Source organism: Chionomys nivalis, chromosome 6 (assembly GCF_950005125.1).
Source record: "Chionomys nivalis chromosome 6, mChiNiv1.1, whole genome shotgun sequence".
NCBI classification, from domain to species: domain Eukaryota; kingdom Metazoa; phylum Chordata; class Mammalia; order Rodentia; family Cricetidae; genus Chionomys; species Chionomys nivalis.
Genome location: NC_080091.1, coordinates 97,262,193 through 97,274,416, shown reverse-complemented (window position 1 = coordinate 97,274,416; position 12,224 = coordinate 97,262,193). Strand labels below are relative to the sequence as shown.

The following is a 12,224-nucleotide window of genomic DNA, read 5'->3' as shown; positions in this document are numbered from 1 at the left end:
TGCTTTCTTGTACACATTAACTGCTTGGACAGAATCATATCTCAGGGTCATTTAACCCACTGTGCCAAAAATCTCTATGAATCCTGTTTGAAAATTATTTTTTTTCAAATGTTCAACTTCACCTACAATCCTAAAACAATAAGGTAAAATATGGCAAGATGACTTTTCACTAACCCGATTAATCAAGGTTGTTTTATTTAAATATGTATTTATGTGTATATATGTATATGTTCATTTATGTGTATATATTTATTTAAATATACATTTAATATATCATACATACTCATAGTGTCATAACTTATGACAAAGTAGACAACTGTTTCTTAGAAACATAAAATGATAGGAACATTCTAGAAAGAAATTTCTAATTCCTATTAGGAATTGTGCATTGTTTTCACACCCGTTGTGGTAAATGCATGCGTCCATCTGGATCTGGCATGTGTGAGCCAGTCCTTACCTAAGCGCTCCGTCTCGGTTTTCTCATTTATCAAGGGGACAAGATGGCATGGTGCGGTCTGTCTCTCAGAAGAGATTTGCATGGTGGCCGTTGAGACAGTACCGGTCACAAATACAAGCTCCTATGGTGTTATTAGTTATGCCCTTTTAATGTTGTCCTTTGAAAATGATCAGGAATGCAGATAAAAATTTATGCATAAAGTTTTTTATTGCGGCCTTAAGTAGAAGTGTGGAGACCATTGTGCACACTGTAATAAAAGTGACCTTTTTCTATTTGTTAACTTGAAGCCACGATATCATGTAGTTCTCAAAAACATTGTTGACAAAACGTCCTCAATGGCATGCGGAAATGATGGTGGGATGGAGTTGAAAGTGCCGTGTATCCACATTTCATATAATCTCGTCTGTGTGAAAATCTACATGCGCAAGTTTGTGTGGAAAAAGCGCAAAAGAAAATATAATGTCAACGGTAGTAGCTCTGAACTCTGAAAAACATTCCTAAGGTGAATTGCTTTTTGTTTATACTTTGAAAAATTATTTTTCATATTTTATTCTATAGCTAGCTTTGCTGTCAGAGAAATAAAATCACCGAATATATCTTGAACACTGCATAGTCTCTCTCCTGTGTAGATCACTACAGCTCTCAGGCTGGAGCCTTAAGCCAGCTTGCAGGTGGTGCCCAGTGGGACTGGCCACTTGTAGCCTGAGGGAACAACACCTCTCTGAGTATAAGTCAGAACTTTCATATTGATCCTCGGTCTCCTGTTGATGTGGCTTCTGGCTTCCCTTATCATCCGTCATTCTAAGGTCTCCCAAGGAATTTTTTTCCAAATAGATTTTGATTTCAAGCTTCTGAGGAAAAAACGTCTGTTTCCTTGATTTTAGAAATATATTTTTCTTTTTTTCCCTTAGTTTAATAAAAATCAGTCAACCAACCGTGATTCACATCGGGATCCCACAGCATATTTCTTTAAGTGGCATTGTACTGGGGCCGGTGTATGTATGTCAGGAGTGCGAAGGGATTAATGCAGGAACTCCCCCAGACTGCGGTTGCAGAGTGAATTTATTCATAGGATTGGGTATTCAATGCGACTCTTTGAACAACAGAATAAATATAGGCAGTGAACAAAAAGAGAAAGTCCAACTTTCCAACCGAAGTCGCTGTGCTCTCTGTGGAAGGCAGAGGTGTAGTCTAACTTGGATGGATGTGACACTGTGGGCAACTCATGGTTGACTTTTATATTTTCAGATGTCATTTATTGATTTCTCCTTTGCCTCTGGGTATCTACTCGATCACGCCATGTGATATGCCATGGGGTTGATGGATGCCTTCTTACGGCTGCTTTAACAGGGAGCTATGGAAGGCAGCTGAGGTCCTGAGTGATTGCAGTCTGCACTCTTGAGCCCTTCCCCGCTGGCTTCTGGGATCTGAGTGTGCACATCCTGCCACGTTGGCTTTGAGGTTTCCACAGACGTGGTTGGGAGGGCAGAATCCATGGAAGGGTGTGTCAGTTCTTTTTCTCTTTGCTGTGGTCGGACACACCGAAGAAGCAACCTGAGAAAGGACACGTTTGTTTTGGCTTTTAGCTTTTGAGAACACTCAGAACAGAGAAAGGCATGGTAGGGAGAGCTCTGCAGAGAAGATATGACAGCAACAATGGGAGGTACGAAGACAAGGAAAGATGAATGCTGGTATTCAGCCAGCTTTCCCCTTTTGATTCAGTTTCTGACCCCAGCTTATGAGCATGGTGCCACTCACATTCAAGATGAGTCTTCCCTCTGCATCTATAGCTTTCTTGTTGTTGGAGGAGCTGGCTGCGTCCCGCTGCCTGGCTAGCTTAGCCCCCAATATAACCACACAGAAATTGTATTAAGTTACTCCCTGGCCCATTATTTCTAGCCTTTTCTTGAACAACTCTCACATCTTGTTCTAACCCATTTCTATTAATCTGTGTTCACCGTGAGGTAGTGGCTTACCAGGAAAGATTCTAACGAGCGTCAGTCTCAGGCAGGAGCTTCCTGGTGTCTACCACTGCCTTCTTCCTCCCAGAGTTCAGTTCTGTCTTCCTGCCTATCTAAGTTCTGCCCTATCAAAAGGCCAAGGCAGTTTCTTTATTTAATCAATGAAAGCAACACAAATACAGAAGGACCTCCTACTCCAATGACCCCTTTGGGAGGGGTTGAAAAGGAAATGCAAATGTCTACATTATGATTCATAACAGCAGCAAAATTATAGTTATGAAGTAGCAACGAAGATAATTTTTTGGTAGGAGTCACCACAACTTGAGGAACTATATTAGAGGGTCATGGCAGTAGGAAGGCTGAGAACCATTGCCCTAGACAGTCCCGGAGGTGTGGCTCTAAGTCTCCAGATCACGATTAAGGCTAACTGTCACAGGGGCTGCGATGAAGTCTTGTATGTCTGTCAACTGGAGCCATAGAAAGAGGACCCAACCAATGCCGGGATAATATGAACTAGGCTAAGAGGGGAGAAAGTGCGCTAGGAGAAAGGCTTGTCCGAGCGTCACACATTGCAGGATTTCAGATAGGATAAGGAGGATTCCAGTCAATTTCATCATTTAGAGTCCACCAGAGACATTTTCAAGACACATAGTTGTGGAAGCTGAAACAGGGTACACCGAGGCAGGTGTTAGGAAGGAAAGAAAACTGGGTGATGAGAAGCAAGTCAAGAGAGAAAGGGTTTTATTTGTCCGAAAGTTTTAGGGGATTTTCCGCATTATGGTGAGGGAAAGTTGTATTAGATGGTAGGAGAGAGTAGTGGCTTGCTCCTGTCTGGTAACCAGAAGTGGATAAAATTAACCCAGAAGCCAGGATGAACTGTAACCTCAGGACCTACTCCTCCCAAACCCAGCAAACCACCTCTTTCAGCCATGTCCTCCTTCCTGAAGGTCCCCACAGCCTGGGAAACAGCATTTCCAACAGAGTGTCCAAACATTGTAAAACGAGGGGCATTATACAACCAAGGCAGTCACGGGTGGTTAGGGAAAGACAGCGAGCCAAGACATTTAATGTAAAGAAATCCCAGGGGGGCTGGAGGTCATGGGCAGTGTGTTCAGGGGTTGGGTCAGGGTAGAGTGAAGAGGTGGAGAGTGCACTGAGAACAGAATCCAGAATGTCCCAAGGACTCCAGCGAGGTGGGAAGTGGGATGGAAATGAGTGAGGTTAGAAGTTCCGGACTGGAAGGAATAAATGGAGGGCGATACACACGGACCAGGTGAAGTTGACCAGAACACGTGGTGGGCATGGCCTCTTGGGAGGAGTAGAGGAGGTCTGGGGAGGGCTGCTGAGAGAGCAGAGAGGACGGCTCACAGTCCAGCCGCAGCTGGATGGTGTACTGGATACACATTCTGTTCTTCATGCAGACAGCTTGCAGAGCTCCTCAGAATGAGACAAAGCAATAAATACCAACTTACCCTCCCCTCAGACTGCTCCAGAGACCTGCTTTCTTTGTCCTCAGAGTGTCACCGTGATGATTATTCTCCTTCTTGTCTCTGGCTAAGAAAACTTCAGTCAGCTGCAGCTGTTCTGTAGCCTAACCGAACATCTGCAAATCTTGTCCACGTGTGCCCAACCCCAGAGTGCTCTGCCCACACTTACTGGAGGAGGATGAGCTCATGGTACCCCAGCTACTGGGCCCTTATGAGGTAGTTAGTGCATCCTCATAGGACAGACACTACCTTCATTTGCTCTTATTCTCTGAAGCACTTCAGCTTCTTAAGGCACACCTCCAAGGTTGTGCTTCTACCCTCTGAGGGCAGCACAGAGTAGGAACAAAGTGCTTGGCAACATACGGGTCATACACAGCCTCTCTCTCATATTTCCCTTAATGCGGTAGCCATTTTCTTGGTGATGTTCTGAAGGGCCGTAGTAAGAATTCATTTGGCATTTAGGGTACCACATATTGTCTCTAATGCTGGCCAAAGGCTGCCTGCTATTTGAAACTCATGCTCAGAAAAGGTCAGGGTCCTCGGTTATGTGTGATGGAAGAGTGGGAGGTTTTTGGAGAGGACCCTTTGACTTAACTTCTGGGGCAGCAGTAGCGGGTCTCTAGGGCAATGGGCTCACGCTGATTGGAGTGCCGGCGTGGGAATGAGTTGTGCTTCCTGTACTAAGAATATCTGTCGATGATTAACAGTTGAATCAACAGTTAACATTTCCCCCAAAGTGCAGGAGTCAGATCTCTTTTAGCAGGGATCACGGATGCCATCTGTGTGGTTGACATGGGCTTTTTAAAGAGTGAATGTGGCCCAGATCACTGTCATGACCTGTAATGCCAAGAGATGAAACTAGACCTCTGAGGCCTGGTAGGGTAGGAACAGGTGTGGATGCGTGCTCAGATTCCCCCAGGGAAAACAAGGGAAGGGCCCAAAGCCAGAGCCCTTCCTCCCTGTCCTACACCTGAGCTCTTCTCATTTTGGCGGTGATTGGAATCCCTGGGTGTATTCTGCCGTAGCGATGGAGGATTATGAATGGGACTTTGAGGGTAATTACCACTTGAAGGCAGGGCCGAGGACGTGCTCACCCACAGTGGCAGCCGAACCCAATTGAGCTCTGTATTAAAAGGATGACTATTATATGAGTGAGAACAAGAGAGCGTGAGCTGCACCAGATAATTTGTTTTATGGCTTTAATCACCGCTGGTATGACAGAGCTGCTGAGAACCATCTATCAGGTCAGGAAAATGATTTTTCCACTCACGGCCTTTTGTTATAATCCTGTCCTCACTTAAAGACTAAAGTGTTCAAGCAACTCAATCCAATTATCTACTAACCCTACTCTCCCCATGCCAAAGGCGGAACACAGAGCTCTGGCTCTGGAGGCCACATGGAGGACTCCTGTGGCAGGCTCGGAGCCAGCGCTGAGACAGGACTCAGCCCTTGAGGGTGCTTGTTCCTGGGGTGGGCCAGAAGTTATAAGTAGTGATCACGCTGTTTGTACTGGACTGACTTTCTCTCTACCTCGTGAAGTATCTGTCACACAAAGCCCTAGTACTTGAAGGTCGTTCAATTGGAAAGAAATAAAAACTCAATTCCTGTGCTAGGCCTAGAATTTGCTAAAAACCATTTACTAAAAACCTCAGCCCGCAATTTGTGCAAGTCCTCAGCTTCAGCCTTACTAAGGTGAGGCCTCAGGGCTCCTCTCTAGATGGCTGAGCTGCGGCTCTGGCAATTGAAGCCCCTCTGCCCTGTGGCCTACTGATTAGATCTTGGCGCTTGAGCCTCAGTGTTGTTTCCCTCCTCTCCCCTCCCCAGACTGCCACTCTCTGTGCCAGCACTGTGTGGCTAACCTCCACGACACCGGTAGTGTCTGCCTAAAGTGCCAGCATGCCCGCCACCTGCTGCTCGGGGATCACTGTGTGGCTGACTGCCCTCCTGGACACTATGCAGAGAGGGGCGCTTGTAAAAGTGAGTAAGTGCTGGACCGGGGTGGGGATGGGGCAGGGGCAGGGCGGTGATGCAGAGGCAGGGGAAGGGGCAGGGCGGTGAGGAAGTACTTTTGACGTCAGAGAAGGCTTTGGTGTCTCGAAGAGAAAGAAGGCTGGAAGCATTGTGCAGGGCTGCAGCATCCCCAGCCAGCGAGTGCCCCATCTGAAGTCTTCATCTCCACATGTTCTTTTGGGGGTACCTTCGTTGCCTTCCTACTGCTGGGACAGAATACTTGGGAAAAGCTAGTTAAAGAAGAAGGAGCTTATTTTGTCTTCCAGTTGGAGGGAGGGTACAGCCCTTTGTGGCAGGAAAGTGGGGGCCCTGAGTGTGAGACAACACACTGCATCCCCAGTTGGGAAGTAGAGAGGAATGAGTGTTGGGGCGTTTACGGTTTCCTTTGTAATCCAGGGAGTCAGCCCACACAACGGTGCTGCCTCCATTTAGGCTGCATCGTCCCACCTCAGTTAACCTCAGCTGGAGGCTCTGCCGCAAACATACACGGAGCTTTGTCTCCTCACGAGCCTAGGTCATGGCAGGTTGACCACACTGAGTATCACAAGGAGAGCATCCGGGTTCACAGTTTTTAGTTGTGTCTCTTTTCCCTCCGTAGGGTGCCATTCTTCCTGCAGAAGCTGTCAGAACGGAGGGCCCTTCTCCTGCTCCTCCTGTGACACTGGTCTGGTTCTGACCCACACCGGTACCTGCAGCACCACCTGCTTCCCTGGGTATTACCTGGATGATAACCAAGCTTGCCAGCGTAAGTGTGCTGAGCTGTCTCCCCTGCCCTTCTGGGCCTTTGGAAGGAATGTGAGGTTCTTGCTTCCACCTTTTCCTCCTGTAGCCTTTGTTTTATCTAAGAAAGGAAGCTACTCTGTGAAGGCCATATGGATTAGCCCAGTTGAAGGTGCAACCCTTTCTAAGTGGTAGCTGTGTGATCTTGGGTGAGCCGTCGAACGTCTTGTTTTGGTTACCTCATGCGAACAGAAGTCTTAGTCAATTTCATCTTTATGGTATCAAGCAATCCAGCCCGTTGATCCTGAGCAGAGAGAGGAGCCTAGACTGGTCCACGGTTAGTAGGCTAGGCGCATCTGTGCATTTATCGTCTACCTTTATCTACTGATACTGGCAACGTGCAAGGTATGACATGTAAAATATTTCCGCTTCCTCCCACAATGCTAGTTATTCTTTTTTTATACAAGAGTTACATGTATAGATGTCATCTCAAACAGTATGGGTATAATTAATTACATTGAATCAGACGTAAAACGCTTGGCTATATTAGAGAACTGATCTGGAAAACAATTAGGGCATTCTTCACAGATGAAGGAACAGATGAAGTCTGAGGCTCCTTACGTTATTCCAGTCATTGAAAGTCCCCCAAGAACCTGTCATCCTGGGGCTAGTGAGGTGGCTCGTTAGTGGCAAACACCTGCTGTGTTGCTGAGGACCTGAGTTGGGTTGCCAGCATACAACTGTCACTTCACATACAGATAAGATGTCCCCTTTTGGCTTCCACGGCACTGCACCATGTAGTACTCATACATACATGAACGAAAGCACTCTATAAATACAAGTAAATAAACCCTTAAACATTTGTTATATCTTTGAAAATCACCATGAACAAATACAGTGGTGATATTTCAATTTTATGATGTAGGAATTCTCATGTTGAAGGCATTACAGATTAATGGCTTTGGGGAGTCTCTAGAATTGGGGGACTCTAGAAGTCTAAGTGCTAATGCCACTCACCAACATTATGCCCTTAAGGAAACCACCTTTGACCGTGGGTCTTTCTCTAAACGGGGAATGTCTTAGTTACATTCTTGTTGCTGTGGTAAAAATACCCTGATGAAGGCAACGTAAGGGAACCAGGGTTTATTTAGACCTATCGTTCCAAAGGGATACAGTGCACTGTGAGAGAGATGATCTGTAGCCGGCAGCCTAGTCATGGTGACAGGAACAGGAGGCTGATTGGAGGCATAGAATCCACAAACAAGAAAGGAAGCAGAGAGGGAACTGGAAGTGGGGCTGGGCTGTGAGGCCTCAAGGGCCACCCTCAGTGATCCACTTATTCCAGCGAGCTGGGTACCAAATGTCCAAACATGTAAGCCTATGGAAGTCGTTTGTCAATCAAACTGCAGCGGGGAGCGGGGGACTTATAACAGTAGCTGCATCCTGAACTATAGCACTTAACACAGACCCTAGTTGAGAGTGTGATTTCTTCGCCCATAGATGAACTACTGTTATCGAGCCCATTCAATGACAGGTACTTTTGTAGCTACAGACAGGAAGAATGGTGATGCCCCTAGTTCACCGAATTACATATAAGCATTTGTATTTGTAAGGTGCTATATAAAACCCAGAGTTTTGCATCATCTTTTGAAAAGACAGGAACTTCTTTTGTACCAACAAGAAGATCTCCTCACATTGTAATGAAGACTCGGCTTGGAATACATCAGCTGTCTGCCAGTATCTGGCACATTCTATACTGCCGCAGTGGCAGGAATGAAATACTTGCATTTCTGTTCAAGAGAGTGTTTGTTGGCGGAGAAATAGTGACTTAGATTCACAGCCTCAGAATCACAGAAATAGCAACTCAAAGAAATAAGCGGAATCCCTTGTATAAAGCACAGGGAACAAAAGCATATTGCATCGCAATACTTCCTGGGGATGGCTTCCCCTTGTCCAGGTGGCCCCTGCACAGTCTGCTGCGCTCCTGCAGATATGGGGTCTCTTGGAGCGTTTCCTTTGAATTCAGATTCTCCTCGCTCTCATCTTTAAGTTTCATTTTTTCCTGTAATGGACTAAAATAAGCCCCTGAATTGGGCTGAGTTTCTGTTGTGTGGAGCACACAGAAAAGCATCGGCAATGCCCCTTTGTAGGGCTCATCTTTACAGGCAATTATACCATGCCAATTTTAGAAACTGAGTGGTAAAAGGGGTTTTGAGGAATTGTAACCAGCATTATGGGAAGCAGCGGTAACTGTGTTGCTAAAGAAAGTCGGGACTGTGGAACTCACAAGAGTCTGTTTTCAGAACTATTTAAAAAGTGCACTCTATTATCCCTAGACATTCAGAGTAGCCAGATGAGGTAGGAGGGCTAGAGAGTTGGCTCAGCGGTTAAGAACACTGCTTGCTCTTGCAAAGGTTCTTAGTTAATTCACAGCAACCACATGGTGGCTCACAACCATCTGTAATGAGATCTGGTGCCCTCTTGAGGAAGAGACCTGGTCAGTCATCCTCATCAAATTAGACCGTGAAACCCAACATGGACAAGTTCAACAGAACCACCTTATACAGGCTGCCCATGCCTGCTTCAGCTTTGCCAGGACTTTAATTTCAATTCATTCAGATGAGGTAGGAACTCTGTGCTTTGGAGTTTGGGAAGAGCTCCAGAGTGCCTGAGCCAGCCTTGAACTCAGAGCAGGGATGGGTAAAGGAAAAAAGTCAGCTTCCCTGTTGGGAGGACTGGTTGACCTATTTTTGTCTGACTGGCCATAGAATTTCTCTTTGGAACAATAAAGAACAAGCCCCCTCTGTTGTTCCCATATTTGTCCTCCAGAGTTTGTGATTAACTCATTTTCCTCCTGGACTTTGTTCGGGGCAGAGCTGGAGTCAGTGGAGTGTTAAAGCAGAGGCATTGGGCGTTTTTCAGACCTGAGTTGGGTTGCGTATTAAGAGAGACTGTGAGCTCCATGTACCGTGAAGTCCCTCCCTCATTGATGAAGGACACTGGTAATATATCTCTGTTAGAGATATCTCTGTTACCATTCTCCGGGAACTGCCTCTGCTTCTCTGAGTGAGGTCCTGCTGACATGGCTGCATTAGAATGCACCTTCATGTAGGCTGGATGTTATATATGATGTAGAGAGCACCAGCCGCAGGCATCTTGCAGGCGAGGGAAGCCTTCCCAAGTGAGGAAACCTCATTCCAAAGCATTGCACAGACCCCTCCTTGCTCACCTTTGAATCCATGGCTTCCTTGTTCACTGCTTGTTGACATGTATATGTTTTATACAGGTGATTCTAGATTTTGTCAAGTTGACCATTATCACTGACTGCAGTGTCTCACTGATCACAGTGCCCTCATGGAGTAGCATTTCAATTGTATTTTAATAAATAAAGTTGCTTGAAGCATCACTACCAGCAGAGTACATTGCAAGGGGGTCAGACTAGATATGGGAAAAGCAGGGAGACTGTATGAGAGTCCTCCAGTAGAGAGGACTGTATAAGAGTGCTCCAGCAGGGAGACTGTAGGAGAGTACTCCAGCAAGGAGGACTATGTGAGAGTACTCCATCAGGGAGGACTGTTTGAGAGTGCTCCAGCAGGAGGGCCATGTGAAAGTGCTCCAATAGCAAGGATGTATGAGAGTGCTCCATCAGGGAGGACTGTGTGAGGGTGCTCCATCAGGGAGGATGTATGACAGTACTCCAGCAGGGAGGACTATATGAGAGTGCTCCAGCAGGGAGGCTGTATGAGAGTGCTCCGGCAGTGGAGACAGTAACCTCGGTTCATCTGCACTTGTGGACATGAGAAAAGCATAGAGTTTCTAATGGAGCGTTTGAACACCTAGGATTCGGTGAGTATTTAGATATGTATGGACAAAGGAAAGAATCAGGATAGGCACTATGGTTTCCATCATGGATAGCTGAGTAGAAGGGGCAATGATGGTTGTTAAACTGGAGAGATGAAAACGGACCAGTTAGGGGCATCCTCCAATGCATCAATTATGTGCCAGGCTGCTGAGAGTTATAACTGGGTAAGCCAGTAAAACAGGTCACGTCTAAGTCCAATGTCTTAAAATACAGGATTTCACAATCTCCACAATAAAGTTGTCACCTAAAAATAATGTGTGTCTATAACACAAATGACAGGAGAGGGGTTGATTTCCTAAGTAATGTTCAAATAAAGTCATTGGTCTTAGAGTCAGTATGAATCCTGTTGCTAAATCACAGAGCAATTTGAATCTGGGATTCTTGGCCTTGGATTTACATTCATCTCTAGGAAAATGTATTACCTTCTTCTATTTTGGGAAATAAAGCTAATATTTTCTGTTTCTGTTGCTCACAGAGGAAGGTTATGGGCCATAATTAAAAAGCGGGCTGGAGTGGGGCTTCGCTCTGTGGTAGCATCTGTCTAGCCTTGCCCTGGGCCTCCATACTTGTGGTTGTAATCATCTGGTCATTTCCCTTTCCTGTCCACTCAGCATGCAACACGCATTGCAGAAGCTGTGATTCACAGGGCGCCTGCACCTCCTGCCGAGACCCAAGCAAGGTCCTGCTCTTTGGGGAATGCCAGTATGAGAGCTGCACCCCCCAGTACTACCTCGACGTCTCCACCAAGACTTGTAGAGGTAACACTTTTCCTGAGCTGTATGGGGATTCCTTTATTTTGGGATATTCCTTTACTCGAGACACCCACTCCTCATCTTAGGCAAACACTTCCATCGTGTGTTCTCCACTTTCTGTGAGGATAGCAACAATGAATTACTGATGTGCATTCATTTATTCATCCATGTTTGAGTTCCTTCAAATTGCCCATACTCAAATGGGTGAGAACACCAAGTATCTTCTCCTTGCTCACTAGTAGCTGGAAGTCCTGTGGTAGAATTAAGCCTGGGAAAAGCAGGGTTTGTTTTCCTTGTCTCTTCTTAAGCTAGCTTCTCTCAATATTTCCTTCTAACCCTCTAGTTCTGCAGAGAAGGTCCAGCTCTGAAACAGAGGTCAAATGCCTGACAAGTAAACTCGGGAAGCCCTTGGCCTCTGCACACTTTCCATTCTAAGAAATTGAACTTGGTTGTCAGCTTAGGTGGTCTTCCGTGTTCACAAGCGCAGGGACTTTTCTGGTCTTTTCCTTCTAACCAGGGCCTGTCAGTTTGTGGTGAACAACAAGATTCTCTCAGATCCTTCCATGTTGCAAATGGTTTCATAACTGTGCTGGTTTTCAAGTCTCTGTTTTGAGTCATTTTCCCTCAGGACTGATTCAACCAAATAAACGAAGGAGATTAATTTTATAAACCTCCAGAGCACATGTGCCATCTTGCGCATGTACTTGCTACCTAAGGACTTAGAAATACAGCATGAAGGAATAGAGAAATGAGTTCTTGCAGCTTCCTAGCTGGGTAGAGAAAAGGGCTTGTGACAGCCTTGGGTGAAAACATGTTCTCCAAGAAAACCAGTTCCTCCACAAACCCCTGTCGAGCTGTTAACATGTACTGCGCATTGTACTTGTTTAGTTACAGTGATTGAAGCCAGGAAGCCCCATCCTGAGAGCCAGCTGTATTGCCAAGTTCCATCTCCGGCCTCTGTTCTAACATCCGTTG

At 46.0% G+C, this 12,224-nt stretch overlaps 1 protein-coding gene across 1 annotated transcript in view; it reads left to right on the top strand.

Annotated features, from left to right (window-relative positions):
• The window catches only part of Fras1 (Fraser extracellular matrix complex subunit 1), a 350,600-nt gene that overhangs the window by 197,090 nt on the left and 141,286 nt on the right, over nt 1-12,224 (top strand). The window contains exons 20-22 of the mRNA XM_057772897.1: nt 5,730-5,882; nt 6,514-6,660; nt 11,109-11,255. Coding sequence (XP_057628880.1) covers nt 5,730-5,882; nt 6,514-6,660; nt 11,109-11,255 — 447 coding nt within the window. The remainder of the gene's footprint in view (nt 1-5,729; nt 5,883-6,513; nt 6,661-11,108; nt 11,256-12,224) is intronic.